Source organism: Schistocerca gregaria, chromosome 4, assembly GCF_023897955.1.
Source record: "Schistocerca gregaria isolate iqSchGreg1 chromosome 4, iqSchGreg1.2, whole genome shotgun sequence".
NCBI classification, from domain to species: domain Eukaryota; kingdom Metazoa; phylum Arthropoda; class Insecta; order Orthoptera; family Acrididae; genus Schistocerca; species Schistocerca gregaria.
Window position 1 is genome coordinate 667753260 of NC_064923.1, and position 23744 is coordinate 667777003.

Consider the following 23744-nt stretch of genomic DNA (forward strand, 5'->3'; position numbering starts at 1 on the left):
TGCAGTTTGAAATACCTGTGTGATGGTCTGGATGTATGTCTGCCTATCACACATTACGACCCTCTTCAATAGTCAGCGGTCTCTTTCAGTAAACATACAAGGCTGGTCTGTACGCTTTTGTGCTGCATGTGTCCCTTCACAAGTCCACTTCACTATCACATTGGAAACAGTGGATCTAGGGATGTATAGGAGTGTGGAAATCTCGCGTACAGATGTAAGACACAAGTGACACCTCATCACCTGACGACATTCGAAGTCCGTCAGTTCCACAGAGTGCCCCATTCTGCTCTCACGGTGTGTAATGACTGCTGGGGTTGCTGATATGGAGTACCTGGCAGTAGTGGCACCTCGATGCACCTAATATGAAAACGTATGTTTTTGGGGGTGTCCAGATACCTCTGATCACATAGTGTATGTTTTTAAGTTGATTGGTACATGTGGCGCAAGGAAGCAATTAGTTTATAGTCCCCTGGGCGGCAGGTCAGGTATTGAATTATGGATTCGTGGAGGCGAAAGAATAGCCTATAACTGACAGGCATAGCCCTCTTTGTGATGCAGCTATGACTGTGCAGGAAACATTAGGTCGCAAAGTTTGTGATGTGTTATGAGAAGACTGTTTAACACAGAGGAGGAAAAAAACCAACACACTGATGTGTTTACATAGTAAGGTACCATATACAAAAGTATGTGTGCACATGCATGCACTAGCACACATTTTCCCCACCATTTACATTATTTTCTATAGGTTCCAATGTAAACCCTATTACCTCAATAAATTGTTTTCCTGCCTTTAAACATTGTTTGGGCAAATAAATCAAATTTTAATGTTTATTTTGTTGTGCATTTGGATTTAAATTAAGGTTGAAAAATAGATCATACATTCAGCTCCGTAAAGCTGAAATTGCACATGTTGTAGTTCAATGTACAAGATGCATTGTGTGGCAACTGCGAAATATTTTTCAAGTGGTGTCACCCCAATATGAATTACACGTGTCCCAAGTGGCCCATGTTACTTAGATAAGATACATAACCTGCAAGTGCTACAGAAAATAGGCCTCCGGCGAGCCTTACACATCTTGTGCTTCATTAGGTTCCTGAGCTGCATGACGAAGTGGGAATTCCAACCTTCGTCCAGTGTTACAACCAATTTTTATCATTTCTGTCGTACTTATTGAAATCTGCACCTTCGGAACATTGGGATGTAATACAGGAATGAAATCTAGGAACACTGGTGGTGCTTCGGGGTTGCTAAAGGATTGAGACCAATCATATTAAAGTTATCATTGGTCCACAAATCTGAATATTTTTATTCTAACAATTATTTTGTTCAGGATTGCTTTTAACACATATGCTCTCCCATACAGATATAAAAAGAATAAGAAACAGGCTATACCACATGAAACACACAAATACACCCTTTATTGTTGTTTGGAGATACTGTTATGTTACCCAAATCACATACACAAGCAACAGAGCATAATGATAACATTATGAAAACATTTACACAGAAGTACTAGAAGACTTAAGTGTAGCTCGTTGCTTGAAAGTATTTAATTGCTTGTCACAGATGTGTCCATTGTCCAGATGTCTTGAGTTTAGTGACAAGAAAAATTCATGATGAACAGGAGGGATTTAATCTGAGGGGGACAGAATGTCAGCAACTTTAATCTTTTCAATAGTCTTGGTCCATCATCTTTTAATTACAGAGTGAGAACATGGTTTTGCCTCCTATATTTCCTGAAACTCACTTTGTGCCAGATGTCTCAACATAATGTCTTTCTTATGAATACAGATGACGGATATTCAGAAGTCACCTTCGATCCACAAACAGTCCTTGGATTGACATGTAGATGCAGTCTGAACATCAAAGTTACAAATTTCACAGAATGTTTTGAGTGTTCGGCTCAGATTGCTTTTACCTGCTTTCTCAAAACATTTAAAGAGGATAGTGGCAGTTAATTCCTACATTATTTTTACGTGAAGTTTTTCCTGTGTTAAACCTCTTCTGCTTAGACTTCTGTTGTGAGGTGCATCTCACCCTTTTCCAAGGATATCTCTCTGTTTGTTCTTCTGCCCCATCATGACAGTGACAGACTGCTCGATATTAAGTCAAATTCGACATCCTTTAAAGATACTTTAACATCAAGAAAGATTATTGTTGTTGTTACTTGTAGGAAATATAACTGAAGAAATATGCATGTGTACACCATCACACCTTCAGCAGCAGCCATTCAATAAACAAGGGTACCATCTTGAGTGTTCAGTTATACTACTTGAAAATACTCCAGGTTACTAAAGCAGTTTTATGCATAATGCAGAGTTAAATGTGTGCTTGGAACTAGGGAGATACCATTCTAAGTAATTCTCTGTCTACTCCATTTCCGTAAGTTACTTTAAAGCTGTTAAACAAGTATACTCTTCCAAACAACAAACCCAGAATGATACCTTCATTCCATTAGAAAATTGCCGTAAAAAAGTTTCATTTTGCTGTGTACCAGGGAAGTAACTTAAGCTGGCGTGAAAGCTAATGATACCTGTAATGGAAATATAGTGACACGATGTGTGATCCACCTGTATGCCATCATTTCTTCATTGAGGCACATGAACACACATCAGTGTGAGGAAGAATGACTGAAAGTGGGGAGACTATGAGCTTTACTTGGTGACTGCCTGGTTGTGTTGTAGATCTTTCCAGCCACTGAAGTGTGACAAAATGCTTGTAACTCACCTGGTGTCACATTTTGTTGGGATGTTCCTTATTTGCTAATCAAAGAGCACTGCATGAATCAGTGGAAAACTTGTCCCAAATTTTGGGTTTTGCCACACGATGTGTTAACACTTTTTTAGAAAATCTGTTATTTCCATAGTCAGGATGATTCCTTTGAAAATGACCAGGTCTGTTTCCTGTCCCATACTTCCACAATCAATGCTTATGCTCTATCTGTAATTTCCTCATTGTCAAGAGGATGTGCAGCCTTAAGCTTCCTTCCATTCCTGACATATGCCTTGACTCTTCGCTATCTTGTGGGATGATCATCTGAAGCAAAACAGTTCAGTTCACTTACTTATTTGTTGCAGGAAAATAACAATATTGTTTAGGAGCTTCACATATATCTAAGGACACTAACTTTTTTCTTCCTGTGAAAGAAGCTGCTTTTTCAACCTCTTTGAAAGATGTAGATTTTTTTCTCCAGATTATGTGGAATGCCAATTTTATGCCTTCTAAATATTGCATATGTTACAGAAAGACCCTATTATGGTTGACACATGCCACACACATTTTTAATAGTCATTAATTAACTCTACAGTAGAAATTCACTCATCACAGCACCGTCTCTTTGCCAACATACATTCTGATTCTCTCCACATATCTGAGAGATTGGTGGGTTGGTGAATCTGTGATTGAGCAAATGAATGAATTAATTGTTTATTTTTATTTTCATTGTGATTCATTTACAGTGAAATACTGGTGCTTGTTTGTTTTGTAGTGAATTTTAGATTGTTTTGTGATAATTATTTTTAGATTGTTTTGTGATAATTATTTTTAGATTGTTTTGTGATAATTATTTTTAGATTGTTTTGTGATAATTATTTTTAGATTGTTTTGTGATAATTATTTTTAGATTGTTTTGTGATAATTATTTTTAGATTGTTTTGTGATAATTATTTTTAGATTGTTTTGTGATAATTATTTTTAGATTGTTTTGTGATAATTATTTTTAGATTGTTTTGTGATTATTATTTTTAGATTGTTTTGTGATTATTATTTTTAGATTGTTTTGTGATAATTATTTTTTTCTCAAAGGACCTGCACTACCAATACAGTTTGTTTTTTCTCTGATTTTGCACTAATAATACCTTCTATTAGTCCTTTTAATTTAATTTGTTTATGTATTTTTCAATTTTCAGTACACAGTTGACGAAGCCAAGAAAGTGGGTGTAAAAGGTTGGATTATGAACACCCCAAAAGGTACAGTTCTTGGAAGAATAGAAGGAGAAGTTAAAAAAGTGGAACACATGTAAGGAATTTTCACTATTGCTTCATTATTGACTTAAAATTGCTTTTCTCATAATGTTTGCTTGCATGACCATATTCTGCAAAGGCCGCTATAATAATTATTGGTTTTTTCCATATTAAAAGTAACAAAACCAAAAAGTGGATTCAAGAAAGGCAAAAAATTGCCAAAAGTGAATGTGAAGCAAATTTTATTTCACCCTTAATCTCCACCAACAATGAAAGAAAAAGCAGTGATTTGCAAAATATGTAAACAAGGAGCAAAACCACTGTAAATTGTATGCCAATTTTATTAGGAAATACTGTTTTCAGTCTGTAAATATCAAGATTTATAGACATATTGTGTGCCCATATTTCCAGAATGATCACAGAAGATTCCTTATAAAAAAGAAGCGAAATGTCAGGTGAAAAACATACCTTAATTATTTACAGCAAGCTTGAGATGGAGAAACCAATAATAATAGATTATTCTTTTTTTTATTTTGAAAGTGTTATACACTTACTTAACTTAGCATGATTTATGAGGATGGATTGATAAGTCTGGTAAGTGTCTATTCAATAGTAGGTAATGTTAAGTAACTTGAGTGTAGGTGAGTGAGTGTGATTTTTGCTAACTGTTCTGTTCACTGGCAAATGGTTTGAATAAGCAAATGCTGGCTAGTAGCTGTTGAGAGTATTGATGTTATATGTTTTGTAGGAGTGTATGAGATCAGATAAAAGATAAAACAGTTATCTGTGTCAGTCATTTTTATTTTCCCCAACACTATGTTTCTAGAGCTTATACACTCACCTTCAGGTTGATCAGTGGATTACTTTACGTTTTTATTTGCTAGAAGTACCAAGTTGTCCTGTTAGACTTCCTTTTCACTGCAAATGAGGTATGATTGACACTTTTTAACTTAACATGGCACTGAAATTACAACAGTAATAAAGATACTTGAGGTGTTTCTGCAGAAAGAAACCTGAGGGTTACTATGAATGTACATTTTCCTCTTCAGATGCCACACAAATGTGAAATGATATTATGAACAGTCCAGAGATTGTACAGATGTAGAGACAAGTGCTTTGTAAGTCAAAGAGCTTTTGTGACCAATTTAGATTACAAAATAAAGATACAAATAACATATTATTTTGTAATATATCAGTTTGGTGATTTGAGGGTTGTTTTTGTGATGTAGGTCACTCAAAAATAATAGCAAAAATCGGTCATCTAGTAGGTTGAAGCTCCCAAAAAATCATTGTCATTGTCTCAAGCTTTGCCATTGAGCAAGTTCTGCCCATGTTTCCTATTGTGAATAAGCATCTTAAGTTTGTTAGAGAGGCTGTACTTGTGGGCTTTGTTTAGTTCACAAAGCTTTGTTAGATTACTATCTGTTGTCAAAAATGTGTCCTGTGTCATTGTGAGTAGCTATGGCAGATTTATTATAGGTTTTGTACATAAATTCATATGTATTCCTTAAATTTAGTTCAGAAGCTTTGGCTGATCTGACCCACATATTGCACTGGGTGTACATTGCATTTTATCTTGTAGACACCTGAGGCAACATTAAATATTTATTGAGTAACCTACATCATGAAAACAACTTGTGAATCAAAAAATTAAGCAGTTTCATTATTGTTTAACATGTTGTAATTCCAATAGAAATTACATTTTATTTGTAATAAAATAAAATCAAAGCAGAGAACTGGCTACTCCCAGCAAACAAACAAAAAAGTATGAAATCCACTGATCCACCTGAAGAAAAGGGCGTAAGCCCTTGACATGTGCTGTGGGAGAAAATAAAATTGACTGGTACACATAATGGTTTTATCCCTTATTTCATAAACAGTTGCAGTTTACAGGCTGCAATCCAACATGTATGACACAAGATTGTATTAGATTGGCCTTAGAAATAATTTTTTGGTTTAGTAAGAATATGTTTTGTAGAATGTTATTACAAAACTTATCATCCATTCTCATATGTCATCAATAAATCACAAGAATACATTTGTGTGTGTGTGCCCATTAATTGTTTGTGCAATCTGAAAAACTGTAATGATTTGCATGCTTCTGTATAAAATCTCTTTTCTTGCTGCAATATCTTTGCAATGCTTGTCAGCAGGTTTCCACCTGTATAGTACCATTTCTACTTCACAAGTAAATTTGTTTCAAAATAGCTTAGCACTAATGAAAACTGAACAGTTTCATGTCATTGGTATCGTCTAAAATTTTTAGTATTCAGTTTCAGAAAATTAACTTATTCATTAAAATAAATGTATCAGATTAAACCACGTAAGAATGTCCCCAAAGCTGATTTCAGAAAAGACAATTTAGAAATAACTGTAACATTTCAAAATCTTTACAAAGTCTTGAAGTCCTTGCAACATTATGTACATATTCTTCAAAACCTTCACATTTCATTTCTTTTCCTCATGTCATTTGTGACAATTTATGACACTGCAAATCATGTGTGACATTCATCATTTAAGCTTGTGGTTTAAAATTAGCACACCCGTGCAACAAACAATAAGTTGCTTGAGATGAAGTGGATAAATCTGATTACTCAGTACATCAATAATCACCACTTATTTTCATATTACATAAAAAGTAAATCTTCAAGTTAATAGTGGTATAAGAAAAAGTCACCACTCACATGGAAGGAAGTAATTTGCAGTGACATTGGCGACAGTCATCGGAGACAGTCAGTGTACATCAAAACAGGAAGAATTTTTAGAACTGGCTTTGACATCGGCCAATAAGGGAAGAGGTAAAGTAAAGATGATCTCTTTCAGAAAAGTGTCACATTCTCCATATCAGTCACAATGTAAGAGTCTGTGATGTTTTTATGTAAGGGTGCTGGCTTTTGTAGAAAAGAGTAATGAGAGGCAGAAAAACTGCAGATTGCCAGGTAAGGGATGTGCACAGCAATTGGGATGGTAAAATATGATTTTTGGCAGACCATGCTTGTTAAGTGTAATCTTTCATGTAGGGAATAATTGAAGTGAAAAATGATGTAAGTTTTATTATCTGCAGGGTACATGAAGGTACAAGAGTGCAACTTCAAAATACTGTATTCAGACCCTCTCTCTCCGTGTTATTGGGTAAAAACTTAGCTGGGGAAAATCTTTTCACACATGCTGTATCAAGCAATACAATTACTTAAAATGAAAGAAGTATAAGATCATGTCAATTATCAGTCCGAAAAACTGACTGTAGCACAACCTAAAATAGTTTGACACTTTGGAAGTGTCCTAACTGTGCAGTACCATAAGGATTTTTATGTCTGTCTCATTTACTACCAGCTATTGTGTACTGCAGGTTTCATTGATGAGCACAAGAGCAAAAAAGAAGAAAAGAAAGGCAGTAACCTTAACATCTCCTTTCATTGCAGACCTATTCATTAGTGCAAACTTCCACAGTAGACTTCTTACTGGGCACAGGATTCTTAAAGAAAAAATAAGAGGGCATGCTGAAAAATAATACTTCCAGAATTGTCATTCTGTTCTCAATGTTTGTTGAGGTATTGAATGAATGTCATTGGTATACTTTCCTGCTTTGCTGATGCAAATTGAAACTTGCTGCCACTAGAGGGCTCTGCATTGTACTGTGTAACGTGGCACTTCCTAACATACCTATGTCACTTCATGAGAAAGAGCGTGCTGTAATAGTTTCTAACTGGAAAAAACCTGCCTCCAGTTGAAATCCATAGAAGAGGGAGCTCTGTGACTAGTGATGATTGTATTGACATCAGTAATATGTGATGTTTGATTGTTCTTGCTCATAATGAAGGAAATGGTGGTGCTAACCTCAATGTGTGTGATGCTTATGGCAACCCTAAATCGGATTGATAAACTCGTCAGGGAAAATCATTGGATAACACACACAGCTTTCATATGGGTGTTTACAGTCCATCATTGCAGTACAGAAAACTGTGCATGGTGGGTGCCTCGAATGCCCACTCCTAATATGAAACAGAGGAGACTGGACATTGGTCAACAATTTCTGTTGCATTTTGAGCAAAAGGGTGATGGAGTCTGTAACAACATTGTGACATATGTTGAAAGCTGGTTTCACCATTTTGACCCTGAAAACGAGCATCAGTGGGTTTCTGCCACAGAGGATCACAGTTGCCAAGAAAGTTAGACTGTGCCATCAGCAGGCAAAGTCATGCACAATGTTCTGGGATTTTCAAGGTGTGATGCATTTGGAATTCATGCTTAAAGGGACAACTATAAACTCTGCATGGTACCCAGAGACCCCCAGAAAACTGGAAGCACAACTTAGAAGAGTTTGTCGACACATGGTGCACCCCTCTCCTTCAGTGTGACAGTACCAGACCACAAGAGTACTGTGACATCTACAACAATCAGATTCTTTGGATACACTGTTATTGATCATCCTCAATACAGTCCTCAATTGACTCCATCCTGTTTCTTCATTTGTTTCCAAAACTTACAGAGCACTTTCGAGGACTTTGTTAGTGATGAAGTAGTGCAAGAAGGGATGATGTGGTTCTGTCAACAGTCAGTCATTCTACAGTGATGGTATTGTCAAATTGGGATAAATGTGTGCATCACCAGGATGACAATTTTGAGAATTACATATGCGTGCAAAAAGCTGAGATTTTAGTTCTAGTTCTTTTGCAGAAAACAAGTGGCCCTCCCATGAAATTTTACCAGAAAAATGTGATTAACTCCACAGTTATAACAGTCAATTCTCAAATCAGCAAAACTGTTATTGCTGTGCAAAACTCCTGATCACTTTAAAATATGCACTACAGGTTCTTGTTGTGAAACAGGGAAGAAATAAATGGTCTATTTTTGGCATAAGATGTCACCCCAGAAAGAAAAATCCATTTTTCAGCAAAGCTGCCTCTGATATGACTTATCTTTACAGATTAAAACTGTGCACAGACTGAGAATGAGGTTAAAGTTTACCCCTGATGAACAAACACAAAACTAATCTATTACCTTTCTCTTACTTCTCCTTAATGAACTGAAGCCATCCTTTGCCCCACGTGGCATTGATGAAAAACAAACACACACACACACACACACACACACACACACACACACACACACACACACACACACACACACACAACTTGATATGAAACAGAGGAGACTGGACACACCACTTGCCACATAAACCCCTTGCTAATATACCTGTGCTATAATAGATACTGTGTATATTCATAAAGCTATTATTTTTACCTGAACTTGTTCCAGGAAAAAATGGCTTCAAACGACTGGAAGCCCAAGTTCCAAAATTGAAAAAGCGGAATTCAGAAATGAAGCTCCAATTCGTCAATACTCATTTGCTTCTTTCACAGTCAAGCACTGACACTTGTTTTATGAACTGCTTACTAAAAAGTGATATAACATTGCTATTTTCCGTAAGTTAAATAACAATAAGCTACATACTTACAAATATTGATTTTTTTTGTCTTAAATAACAGAGGTCATATTTTATGATTTAATGTAAGGCAGTTGTTATAGTGAAATATGGAATGTATAGCGTGCATGTGCATGTAAAAGCATGAGTTCATAACAGTGGCAAATCTGTTCTTGTATCCTGGCCAAATTGAAGTGTGAACGCCTGGCAAAGAAGATCTTTCTTTGTTATATTAGATGTGGAGAAAAAGAGAATCTAGTTATTTCTGTATTTCAGGGCTAATGAAGACTGGAATAGTAGATACAATATTTAACTGTCTGCATTATCGTTCCCTGCGTGTAATGGATACAAAATAAGAGTAAAGATGACCAATTACTCAGCAACGTTTGTAGAGTTACATATGTAGCTTTAAAAATTATACCTAATTTCTTATTTAAAGCTAAGTGGGAAAAAAAATCGTACTCAAATCTCAATTGCCCTCAATCCTTAAGCTATTCCTCACACTGCGTGTGTTCCCCTGCTCCCACCCCAAACTATGCCATGCAACCGTGTCACTTCTCCCATCTGCTGCCATGCAGGAATCTGCTGTCCCTCCATTGTCCATCTCCTCTATTCCAGTGTCACATGCTGTGTCTTGATTTCTTTGCATATCATCAAACTCCTGCAAAGCCCACTCACCCTTCCCACCACTAAAGCTGAGGAAAGTTCCACATTCTGGCCATAATTAGCCATGTTATTCTCTGGTAATGGTATCATTGGAAGCACTGTGGAGGGGTGTGGTGTCAGCACACTGCTACCCCAGTTGTTTCCAGCTTTCTTGACCTTCTCACCCAACTTGCTTCACAGTTGACGTCACGAGGCTGAATGCATGCTGTTCCAGCCCTCTCACCAAGGAAAAATCCCTGGCAGTACCAAGGATCGAAGCCATGTCCTCCGCATAGCAGCAGGCTCACTGACCAATGAGCTACAGAGGTGAACCTTGCACCACTACCTTTAAATTTAATCTTCCTTTCCATTACAGCTCTCTTCTGCCATCAATACAGCCTTCACCGGTGCTGATATTCTAATTTTCACTCTCTCCAAAGCCTACAGCTATCTTGCTATTTAGTGTACGTACTGTATCCAATAAACTGCCTCCTCCATGTCTGCCTACTTTGTTGTGACTCCCTGTTTCTCCCTTCTCTGATCTGGGGCTGCTCAATGTCGTAAGTTCTTCAGTATCTTAAACTCAAGGCAGGGTTCAGCAACCACTGTTAATTGTTGTAATGAAGATTGTCTGGGAGAGGAACCCTCAAATAAAATAAAACATCTAGACTGAAATACTGCACTACAGTACCAAAAACAGTTTATTATTATTGAGAGGGACTTTTGTTTGACATAGTTTCATCTCTCTATATTAAAAATTGATTAGAAGGAAATGAAATCCATGAAAAAAAGTATACATATATATATATATAAGGCTTCCTTATTACCAAGATGGCTACTTCACAACGAGTAACCAAACTTCTTACAGTATCAAATAGTCGCAGTGCCTGTCCTATTATTTGCGAATTGCACATCACCCTCAACTTTTATAAGGATGTTGTGAGATCCTATGATATTGTCAACGCTGACATGCAAGGAACGTCAGGAGAAAGAATTTAAAAAAATATGAAGAGTATTAATGGCATGTATAGGATAGGTAAAATACGATTGGACCAGAGAACATTTACAATCAGACTAACACGGGATTGATCAGCCCCTCCTCCTGCTTCCAGTTTTTCCCATTTTTTAGTGAGTTTATGGACATTTAACTTGCACCATCCTGTGAGCTCATATACGTGTTGATAGAAAATTGGTTTGTTTGCATGTTGTAGACAAAACATACCTAGTTTCTAGAGCACCCAAAGAAAAGGTGATTTGCATGTTTCTCTTCTCCACAAGAGCAGAAAGGTGTCTCTACTACAATTTACTGCGTGTGAAGATGTGTATGTTAAAAACAAAGATTCCAAGACTTACCAAGCGGGAAAGCGCCGGCAGACAGGCACATGAACAAAACACACAAACACACACACGGATGGATATGTGTGTGTGTGTGTGTGCGCGAGTGTACACCTGTCCTTTTTTTCCCCTAAGGGAAGTCTTTCCGCTCCCGGGATTGGAATGACTCCTTACCCTCTCCCTTAAAACCCACATCCTTTCATTTTTCCCTCTCCCTCCCTCTTTCCTGACGAAGCAACTGCCAGTTGCGAAACCTCGTAATTCTGTGTGTGTGTTTGTGTGTTTTGTTCATGTGCCTGTCTGCCGGCGCTTTCCCGCTTGGTAAGTCTTGGAATCTTTGTTTTTAATATATTTTTCCCATGTTGAAGATGTGTATGGAAACATTCATGGTTCAATTTGAGTTTGGCTGTTAGGTGTGGTGCCTAAGCACTGAATTGGTATGGGATGGCCACCATTGACATCAATCACTGTGGTCAATTTATGAGGTGCATTCAAGTTACAACTACTCAGGTGTTCGTTCTTTCTTCTTTCTTTTTTTATTCAGAGCTGGAAATGGATTGAAAAACATGGTTTGTTTTAAAGTACTTGTGCACTTGTGAATGTGTGTGTGTGAGGTAGCAGCACTTACAGCACACAGATCTCAAGTGGCAGCAATGAAAGTGAAGACAGTTTTGGTACTTAAACTGGCGTGTTTTCATTACAAGGATCATGTGTAATCATTCATTTCTTGAACTTGCGTGGTGTGATACCAACTGAAGTTCAATACCAGTTCAGTGAGACGTATTGTAGAAATGTATTTATGGTATCATGGAGGTATCTAATGTACATTCATAAGTGCTACAGTTCCACAGAAGGCAGAATGTCATATGAAAACAGACAAATCTCGGCCACGTACCAGTTGATCTGACGACATGATGATGGAGCAAGTAACTTTGGAGATTCACAGAATGAGTGTAGCAGACATCACCTCCACAGTTGGCATTTCCAAGGAATTTGTGCGCATAATACTACATGAAGACTTTCAGATACAAAAAGTGTCCGCAAGGTGGGTGCCACGAATGCTGACAGTCGTCCACAAGGCTGTTATATGGTATGTTGCCGTGCCATCTTGGCATCTGATTGCATTGGACATAAATTGTAAGCAGACTGTCCTTGCTGATGGAAGCTCGAAGAGAGCTGTTTACAAAGTCAGTAGGTAATTGGAGAGCTCGGATGATCGTAACGTTACAAACAATTTCTGAGGGAGCAAGGTGCTGCCTAAATAAATCTTTATTACATTGAAAGGAAATATCTGCGATTGGGTATGCAGAGATGTTGACAGTAAACATAGCATGGCAGCAGAAGGCATGACTGGTGAGAAGAAAGGTACGACTGACTGATTCGTCATGCTCAACATTTTCACTGTTAGGGACACTATCACTAACGCTACTGTGACCCGTGACAGGTAGTGAGGGAGTGCGAGTTGGGAGTGCCTACTGAATACTTGACAGGAATTAAGTTATTTGTGGTAGCTCCACTTAGGATGAGCTCTGAGTCATCATCATCTGAGATGTGGCTGGCAAGAAACCACACTGGTGGAACTTGTTGTAGGGAGACTGGGTGGTTTGCTATGAAGCATGAGTGTCATTGTATTTTCTGGGGGACTGACAACCTGATAGGGCCCCAAATATGACAGAGTTAGGACTGAACAAACAGCATCATCTTGTAACATAATAGTCACAGCTTGCAATGCCTTTTTGGAGAAAAACTTGGAGTAATGTATGTGCTTGGGTTCATGGTATGTGTATGTGCGTGATATGAGAGTGAACTTGCTCAACTAGAGGACAGTACCTTGTTGCCACTAGTATTAGAGCTCCCAACAAATTCAGCAGGTAGTACGAGGGGCTCGATGTAAAGGATTTCCGCCAGCAAGGAATTCAAATCATCTTGATACGCTGCCTGTATGCCATGTAGAACCTGTGGAAGTGCATCAGACAGAGAGTCTTAAGTGACACATTAAAGCTACTTTCAGCACTTGTTGCCAGCATTCGATCAATAAGTTACTTTGTGGATGATAAGCTATAATAAGAAATTGCTTGGCACCACATAGAATGCACAAGCAGTCAAAGAGCAAAGATTGGAACTGGCAGCTCTGATCCATGGTGATGGATGAAGTGGAGGGGGGGGGGGGGGTAAAGAAGAAAGAAGGTCCAATGAAGGGGGAGAGGTACAAGTGGTCATGGTGTATTTGTTGATGTATCACAAAGGACCGGCTGCATGACACCAGGGGAAGAGCAAGTTGAGATGCGCAGGGAGGTGGAGTTGTTTGTAGTTAGTGACTGCATCTCAGGACCTGTAGACCGCAATCTTGCGAGTTTTGCCAACTCAAAGAGGCTTGTAATAGCATGAAGGCACGACATATAATCTACTACAGTGTTATCCGTGCCTTTGATAAAATGGGTATCTGTCATATATTAGCTGATGAAGTCCACATGCCGAAAACGGGAGATCACTGGTGGGATTACACAGCATGTCAATGAGGTGATGGTGGTCCATGTAAATAGTGACGTTGTGTGCCTATATATTCCCTCAAAAATAGCTTTTGGCTTCATAGAGAGCAAGAAGTTCCCTGCAAAGACGGACCACTTATGCTGAGAAAGACACTTTTTTGGAAAAGAAGCGCAATGACTTGAGAGGTCTTGCCTATATGTCGTTGCAACACTAGTATTAAGAGTCCTCCACAAATCCAGCAGGTGGTATGGGGGGCTCGATGCAAAGGACTTCTGCCAGTGAGGCGGTATCGCTAGCATCAGTAGTGATTGAAATTGGGGCATTGGTGTTGGGCTGAGCTAGTGTGACTGCATCAGCTAGAGCTGTTTTCAGATCATTAAAGGCTTGAGTCATGTCTTCGGAAAATGTGACTTTGCTATCACCTGTAGTATGCTTGTCTTGTGAGGTGTCAGTTAGGGACACTTAAAGAGAGACAGCATGAGGAATGTGGAATCTGAAAAAATTTTATCGTGCTCAAGAAATGCTGAGGGCATGGCTGGTGTTATGCTCATAGTGTGAGCAATGCATTTAGATATGGGACATAAACCTTTACAGTTTACAGTGCGGTCTGTGAAAGTAACTCCATTCAGACGCAACTGTGATTTGTCATTTATCTCTACGCCATTATCAGAGAGTTCGTGGAGTACTTGAGAAAGGTGCTGCTCATGTTCTTCAGCAGAGACAGAAAAAAATTAAAACGTCATAAATATAAGCGTAACAAAATGGAAACTGGAGAAAGTGTTCACAAAATGTTGCCACATCTGAGCTGTATTTTTGAGTCCATAAGGCATAAAGCAGTATTCTAACAAGCCAAAGGGAGTTATAATGGCAGTTTTAGGACGTCATCTTTGTACATTGGAATTTGGGGATATGTCTTATGACAGTCAGTGACACTGAAATGCTGGGCACCATGTAATAGCAATGCAAAATCTTGGATGTGGGGGATGGGGTGATTGTGACCAGTTGCCATCAGAACAACATAAATTTCCTGTGCTTACCAGCTCCTGAATGCACTATTTAGCAAGGTGAAGTTTTGTAGCCGACAGGTGGCATGCTTTCTCTTGGACAGGAGGTCCTTTGGTGGTGTGTAGCTTATGAGAAGTATTGTTTGTAATAACCTTAATGGATGCCATTAGCACATTTGAAGTCACATGAGCAGTAGGCACGTCACATTCAGTACTGTTAAATAGAGGACTGATCTGAAGTGCGGGCTGTCAAGGCTGCCTCTGCTGAGTGTGTCATGGGTGTGGTTGGTGTAATCTGCAGGTGCGGAGGCTAGATTGGCTGCCATGTGGTGTGGTGACTTGGTCAGGAGGGTGTAGTCCACATTGGTGGTGGGTGCGATGATGCAGGCTTGTAAGAGTTTAGTGGGAGTGCTAGAGGTAGTTGCAAAGCTCACTGGCTCGACTTTTGTGAAGGGGGCATTGTCTGCCGCAGTTGCAGGATTTGGCTGCACAACTTGAAGTACTAATGGGTGTTCCTGATGAGAGTGCAGCAATGTTTGTCCATGCACATACCAGGTGTACTAATGTGTTGTTGAGTGCCTGCAGTGATGCATTTGCCACGTGTAGAGCTCAGATATCGTGGTGCTGGTTGGGGAGCTATCACAATGAATTTACCAAGTCAGAAGTGAGACACTTGAGTTCAGCTAACTTTAGCAGTCGTCACTCTTGAATTTGTAGATACTCTGACAGAGGAGCCCTCAATGCTTTGGTTGGAGGAATTCTGTGACAGTGTGGCCATTGAAAGGTCTGGAGAGAGTCCATAGTGTTGTGGAAAGTCTACGTCTGTACAGGTACGTAGATGTCAGCCACATTAAATGTCCAATCAAAACAAAATGGTTAAGATGAATGAAGCCATGGACCATGACTTGACAAGTTGTTAGCCACTCACAGAGACAGGGCAGAAGGTGTCGGTGGTGTAGCAGACAATGCTGGGAATATAACAGTAGTATCTGCACGAGTGTCGACCAGGAAGAGCGTGTCATTGTTGAGGTCATGAACATACAATCTGCCTTGCGGTAGTTATTATGTGATGGCCGGTGTTGATGTAGTTGCCCCGTAGGCTGCCTGCAAGATGTTGCATGTAATTCATCCTGTGGTACAAGTTTGGGTCTGGCGAACAAGGCGGGCAGCACTTCTAAGTCCCATCCCTGCAGTTGATCGACACCTGTCGTCGTGATGGTGGACCGATTGAGACCTTGTTGGAGGTCGAGCAAGCAGGAGTGGTGGGACCAGCATACTTGTTACTTCTGCCACTAGGTAGCACCTCAACCAGCATTGTCAACTGGTGTGCACAAAACTGTGTTCTGGTGTTCACATGATTGCCAACTGTTGGCAGTGTTGATGAACTCGGCACAGCGATGAGCTGATCATGTCTTATGATTTTGTAGGCATCACCTGCCAGCTGTAAACATCTTTCTAGTGGGTCGGTAGCATGGAATAAGAGTTGTAGTCGGAGGGCTTGACAGTATTTTAACTATTCAGAGCAAACACAGCATTTCATCTGATAGGAATGAAGTTTCTATTAATTCTCTAATCTTTTCTCAAAGTTGAGAAGGTGTGAGTTCACTGAGCGATACTTCATGCGCTAAGTGATGAAATGCCTCTTGGGGGGAACTTCGACAATTGTTCAAGAATTGTGGATTTTTTATTTTTGTAGTGGTCCCTCGTCAGTGCTGCTTGGCAGAGATCGGACATCAAATCTGTATGCTTGTATAGAGTTGTAAGCCCTGCGAAGAACCACACTTCGTCAGATAGGATGCCTTGGATGTTCAAAATGCTGTCCACTAAAGAAAACGATGTCTTCGAACTGTCCTTATAAGAGGTACATGTATATAAACAAGCATAGCAGGCGCTGTAACAGACACGACCAGTGTGACAAAGAAGGGGGTGACCATTGAAAATCAGACTGCACAACTTAGTACACTATGTGCATTGTTTACAGGTTCAGGTGCACTAAAAGTGCTTGATGTAGGAGCACAGGACAAGGTGGAAATTGTGAAAGTCAAATTGTTCATTGGTGTTAATGCACTGCTTCTGTTGCACTGGGCTTAACACTTGTTAGTTGTTGAATATGATGAGATTATATGCACATGTCGGCAATTAGGTGTCTGGTGGAAAGCCGGTGGCCTGAGTTGTAAGTTAGGCTCAGCAAGCTTGACAAACTGGTCACCAACATTACAGGTTATTCACGCACTGAAAAGCCACTCGAAGGAGCGATATAATATGTTAAATGTCCTGGGAAATGTCCATGGGACATAGAAACTAATCCAGCAAAGTTTTGTATTTTGAGCGAGCTGTACCGGCAACAGTTCAGTTTTCAAATTTCACGCAATTCAAAGCACCATGATGCCAGATAAAAGCAGGAGAAATGAGCGCAGGTGATGTGATGATGAAGTCAGTTGCTGTGTTGTAGCAGTCGTTATTGTTGGTCACATTGTCCTGTGTTATTTCATACGAGGAAATTGCCCGAATCATGGAAGTTCATGGAAAACGTGTAACATGGGGTCATCAGTGTAGGTGCAGGTGCTTTTCATAGTGAAATAACATCACAGACACCATTTTAAATGAATAATGCTTTATTATGAGTTACATATTTACACAAGTGATCGAACACTTCAACAGTAAACAAGAGATTGTTCAGCTCCACTCTACGAGCCAAAGATATTATAATAGATACTTCACATTACTTCATCATTGATTGATCAGTCTTTGCATCTTTGTCTATAGTGTTTGCTTCTTACATAATTGCATTTCTTTGTTTTGTGTACATGTTGCTGAAGTGACTTCATAAAGCACCCAATTCGCTTATTGCTCGCTCAACATAGAACAAACTCTCCATCAGTAGTGAAAGCATTGTCTGTCGTAACCCAGGATTTTAATTTTGGTGCAACAGGATGCATCAGGAACACAACATTTATGGTCATGTAATAAGTAACATTTGGTAAATTTTTCTTGGTGCACACACTCCGTAGTTCTGAGTTTGTAGAAGTCACTAATAGTCAAAAATCTTTGGGCCGCAAGTCTTTTATTTGGCCTTCTACCAATCTTGATAGCACAAGAAGGTCTTTACATCAAACACTCTACTACATTGCTACACACAATATTGTTATTGCATCTCCTTTGCTTTTGGGAACTGAAATTCTGTATCTTATAAAATTAAGCATGTCCTTCATAATCTAATCCCAGTGCAGTTAACGACATTTTATTGTACTAGAACATGAATTTTACAGACAATTTACTTCCTGTCTCAGCTTTTATGTATGCAACTTTCTTTGCTCACTTTTGTAAGGAAAAAGTGTAAAAAAAAGTACTAAGTAATTTTATATAGTATTAAGTTAAAGCATGTAAAATGCATAATTATAGTGAAATACATAAAAACGTGTAGTGATGAAAAGAAATAAATAAACACATACCCCATTCATTAAGGGAGCAATATTTTATAATTCTCTGCCAAACAACCTGAAACAGCTTTCTGGTAGAATTTTTTAAAATGTGTTAAAAATGGCTTATATTGAACTGCCCATAGAGTATGGTGCTGACATGATTTGACCTCAGGAATGCTATGTTAAGTATACTTAAATGATATTTTACTTAATTGCATGTAATCTATTTATATTGTGTATCAATAATCTAAATGTAATTATTGTAACATTGCCCATGCATGCTCAATACATGTTTCGAGCTGCAAGATAAATAAATAACATAATTTGTGAAGATTTACGCTTTTCATGTGAGCAGGAATGAAGGAAACGGATATGTAATTGCATAAAAATCTGGGCTCTACTGATCACTTAAACAGTGTGCCAAATGTATACTAACATTTTCTTGTTTCCCAGCTGTACAACTACACGTTAGGGACACTTAATTTGTCCTTAAAGATGATGCAATGAGCCACCTTCTCTATTTTGGATGTTTTTTACCTTTTTAAGATTCTTTTGTGCACTTCCCTTTTATAGAAGTTTTATTATTTTATATACTTTACTGTTCTTGTTCACCAATTTCCTTATTATAACCATACATTAACTCAGATTTGTGCTGATGATTGCATTGTCTGGCACTGTTCAGACAAAAGCAACCACCACTGTCTTGTGCCTGCATGTAGTCTGTCAGTCATCCAAGACATGTTGTGCACATACCATTCAATCATTTCTTCACACATCTTTCTATTTCTCATCGAAGGTCACCATACATTTTGTGCAGCTTGAACTAGTGGATGAATGTGTTTGTATTTGGAAATATCATAATTCAGATTCTTAGGTACAGTGAATTCCATAAGGTATATAATTAGTGTTTGAGTTCCATCTTTTGCTTAACCTTTGTGGCCTTGCATGTTATTGGTTCAGCTACTATCCTTCTGTTCAAGCAACTGGAACATGTTATCTTTCTTCTGCAGAGTTTTGATATCTGCATTTTTAATTTCTCAGAAGTTATCCACCCCTTCTCAAGTCGTAAAGTACCACACTCTTTTCCTTGTAACCTGCCTGAACTGAGTGTTAAGTCTCCCTTGCTCTCTTATTTATTGCTGGACTTGAAAGTATAAAATTTATATAGTACAGTTTATCCTTGCTCTCTTATTTATTGCTGGACTTGAAAGTATAAAATTTATATAGTACAGTTTATCTTCACATTAATTGCCTAAATTATTGTTAGTGATTGTGTGGTAAAGGAAACTAAATTTTCTTTGTTGACAGAAGAAATTAGTCATCTTGTTGTAGTGACACATTTTGGTCCAAAGTTTGAGCATTGCTGCAGTTGCTCCAAAAAATCATAATTTCATACCTTTTTTTATCTGTTAGTGAATGCAGTTTGACACACACTGTAAGAACTTACCTTTTTGGTGCTGTAAATAGCTCTTTCCTTTTGCAGTTATAAATGTGAGAGGTAATGAACCTTTGAGAAATATTCACTTGTATTTAAGTTGTTTGTGTGTTAGTTGATATTGTGTTGGCCAAGAATTTGAATTTTTGCTGTAATTGCTACAATCTGTCTTTCAGAACTGTAAAAACTCTTTTGGACTGTCATATAGTTACTGAAATGTAAAAGAATTTAAACTTAAATCTTTAACAACTTGCAGTTTTTAAGTTATCAGTTGTCACATCAACTTCTATACCATAAGCCACTTATCCTATAGGATGTTGTTATTACTTGTAGATAATTTAATAGGCTCAGATTATTTGGGCATCTGTGACATTTCTGTTGTTTAAATTCTTGTTTCATACTAATGAATATACAGGATGGTCATGAAATAGGCTCTGCCATTGATTGCCAATATATTTAGAACAAAATGAAATGAAGCCACCATTTTACAATGATAACAGTAGTGTAATGTTTTCTCAAGTGTTGAGCGGTTCTCAGTACAAACTGGTGAGTACCTCAATAACTCCTATTAAATGTCAGCAATGTTTCCTGTGTATCCAGAAACTCTTTTCTGATTTCTGCCATGTTGCTGCAAGGTGGTACAATGGTATCATCCTGTATTAAACCTTATCTATCCTTTCGTAAATTTAAGATGGATAAGGGAGAAAGGAAACAGAAGGGAAGGAACAAACTATATCGGCCTGCATTGGGACTTTATGCGGAATCAGTGGTGATGAGTGAAAATGTGTGCTGAAGCAGGAGATGAACCTGGAATCTGCTGTTTTACTAGGCTGTAGCTCGTGGTCTAGTGGTTAGTGTTGGTGCCTCTGGATCACAGGGTCCTGGGTTCGATTCCCAACTGGGTCACGGTTTTTTCTGGCCTGGGACTGAGTGTTTGTATTGTCCTGATCATGTCTTCATTCTGGGAAATGGTGAGTCTGTGCAGTGAAATGATTGGGAATTTGTACTGGCAATGATAGCCAAGCTGTCGATCACCCCACAAACTGATATCATCATCATCATCATCCTGTTTATTAGGCAGTTGCTTACACTGTACCATTTGGAGACACTGTTTGTTGCAAATGTGTAGACACTCTCGTCACACCTTCTGCATAACTCACATTCACACCTAGCACCACCTATCTGCGGTCTTTGTCGATGTCCTCTATGCTTGATAATTTTTGATTCACTGAAGGTTGAACGTAAATGTGCATCTGCACTGAGGGTTGTGGATTCATTGCCCATTTATGTGAATCAGTTGTATGAATGCGTGGTGTCTGTTCTTTCCTTTCAGTTATCTATGTTTGATTCATACGATATGTATCACAGCCTCAGGTTTTGCGTGATGTCTGTTCTTTTTGACATGTCGGAAAGAAGAGACACCACACATTCATATAAGCTTACCTGTTATGACTTATCAGCCTACATCTAATTGACAGGACTTTCAAACAAAAAAAGTTGTGTGTTAAGTGTCCCCTTCCCCTTTTGTGAATGCTGCTTGCTTTTCAGGATTTTGTGTCTGTTCCACTGTAGTTTTCTATTCTCGACTCCTCCTTTGTGTAGTACTGTGCTCCAAATTGTATTTTATAAGCTCGTGTGAGGAAGAATATTATCTGCTGTCATCTCTCCAATTATTCACACATTGTACTTTTAAATTTAGAGTGTAGTGGAGAGTACTTTCTATACTTGGAAATTTTCTCTTGCTTGAGTGCTAACCGTATAAAATTCTTTTGTACGTGAAAATATCTCAAGAGTATAAAACAGTTGTCATAATTATTCAAACCTTGCTATACTAAGTGCAAATCTTTCAAGTATTTGGGAAATGTTTATGTTTATTCTTCACTAACCAAGGTATACTTAAGAGATTTTTAGGCCTCGTAAATTTTTCACTAGTCATTTATTGTCAATACACTTCACTGCTGACAAAATTGTTCTTTCTTTTTTTGTGATTTTTCAGGAAGAAGTGGCTACAGGAAACAGGCAGTCCTATGGCCAAGGTAGAAAAAGTAGAATTCAAAAATGAAGTCAAAATTACTTCATGTTCCAATAATGATTTCAAACTAAAGAATTAAATTTATGTATTATTTATTTGTGAATATTACACTTGTTTCTAAACTATTTATCTATTTATTTATTTATTTATTTATTTATCTATCTTTCATACCAAAGAATTTGTTGCTACTTTTATTTTGTAACAAAAATTTTAAATAATCACAGATAACTTAATTTTTGAGGTATATAATACCACTGTTTTCAGAGGTCTAAACATTGTTGATTTGATATTTTGATGGATACAGGCAGTTGACTTGTGATGATCTGCAGACACTGCATTTTAACAAAACACACTGCAAGTATAACAAGTGATGTATTTTAACAACAGAAATTTCCTGCCTAGCTGTGTAAATGGTGCTTCTGGATTGTTCTCATTCATGTTATTAATTCTAAGTATCTAGAATTTTTGTATGTCACTGACCAACAACAAATATGGTTTGCAAAATAAAAAAAAATTGTAAAACATCTTACTGTAACCATGTTTTTTTTCCTTCATCCCCTCATTTATTACTCACTATGGTTTTCAGTTAAACATTAGTAAAAACCATGTTAATTTCTTGTAGCTATGTTAATCAGTCGCTGGCAGAATTTAATTTTGTCTGCTTCCTTTTTACTGTTGTGTGAGTAAGCTGCTCAGAGAACAATGAAAGGAAAAAGTAGACGGAGTATTGCTGGGTGTTACATATGAAAATAGTTATTTCTGATGTAACGTGTTATACCCTATCATCTGTTTCATTATCAGATTGCATGCTATAAACTGTTCTATTTAATTAAATAGAAGTACAAATGATATTTTCATGAAGTCGTAATCTGAAGGAATTAAGTTGGGGAAAAAAGTTTCGGTTTACTTGTCACATCAGATCTGTGTAAAATCTTGAGCTCGTGGTGAAATCCTCCAATCTTCTTTGTCAGCAACAAATGACTGACATGGCTAATGTTGTTGTGACTGTTAATATCAGTTAGACAGTTTGTGATTGGTTAGTGTATGTCATGCTGCTAGAAACTGTGTCCCTGCACATCCAGTGCCAGCACACTCATAAAAAAATAAATAATTCAGTGCATTTCTCTCTGTCTTTTCAGTGTTGAGAAATTGCTTCCACAGAATACTAAGATTGTAACTGCAGTCTTGATTGAAGCTGTCAGAAATTCCAATTTCTACTGCTTCTTTAATCACAGAATCTCAGTACATATAATTGTGGAACAAGATTTTAGTTTCATCAAACATTATTCTGTGTCTATTTGAGAGAATAGTTCAGTCAGTGGCTGAAATTTGTTTCTATCCCTTCACAATCAAGGTTATAACCAAATGGAAAAAAGGTAAGTTGAAGAAAAAGCAAAGTGAAAACCATGGTAATCAATGGTTAGCAGGACTTATCACAAGCTGTCTCATAAAACCAAAATGAAGACAGAATAGACACTGAGATGCTATTGTCCTGTGATGTATCTTTAAGATTACAGCATTGTCTGTTCTCAGAGAGTTGCTACTGTGAGGTAAAGTGACTTTAGTTAATCAGCAAACCAGAACAGCAAGGAAAATGGGAAAGGGGGGGGGGGGGGGGAAGAGAGAGAGAGAGAGAGAGAGAGAGAGAGAGAGAGAGAGAGAGAGAGTTGCCAACATTCAGAGTTTCTCATATTGTTATTTTAGAAAATAAAATTTTCTTCACTCGCTGAGACTACAGCCCTCTGTACAAGGCAGAGGATTAAGTGTACAATTTTCTAGAGCATGTTTGGAAGATATATTTGGAATGTGAGGTGACCATTCCATGTGCAGAGGTTTATAATGATTTGCGTGTTTAGTGGTCAGCTTACACGCCACATATACACTATGGGTCAAGTTTTAGATAAGTGTAACAACTATGGATTTGTGGTTAAAACAGGGATTTCACTTTGAATGTTCAATCATTTCCCTGTTCTGATAGTAAAACATGTATAA

The 23744-nt window shown here is 38.0% G+C and overlaps 1 protein-coding gene across 2 annotated transcripts in view; it reads left to right on the forward strand.

The window, feature by feature from the left end:
* Nucleotides 1-22276, forward strand: part of LOC126268183 (acylphosphatase-2-like) — a 62819-nt gene extending 40543 nt beyond the window's left edge. The window contains exons 3-5 of one of the 2 annotated variants that reach the window (XM_049973789.1): nt 3910-4019; nt 9224-9390; nt 21717-21906. In XM_049973789.1, coding sequence (XP_049829746.1) covers nt 3910-4019; nt 9224-9338 — 225 coding nt within the window. In that variant the 3' untranslated portion in view covers nt 9339-9390; nt 21717-21906. Of the gene's footprint in view, nt 1-3909; nt 4020-9223; nt 9391-21716 lie in introns of both variants that reach the window. The other variant, XM_049973788.1, reaches the window with a different exon arrangement.
* The last annotated feature ends 1468 nt before the right edge of the window (nt 22277-23744 follow it).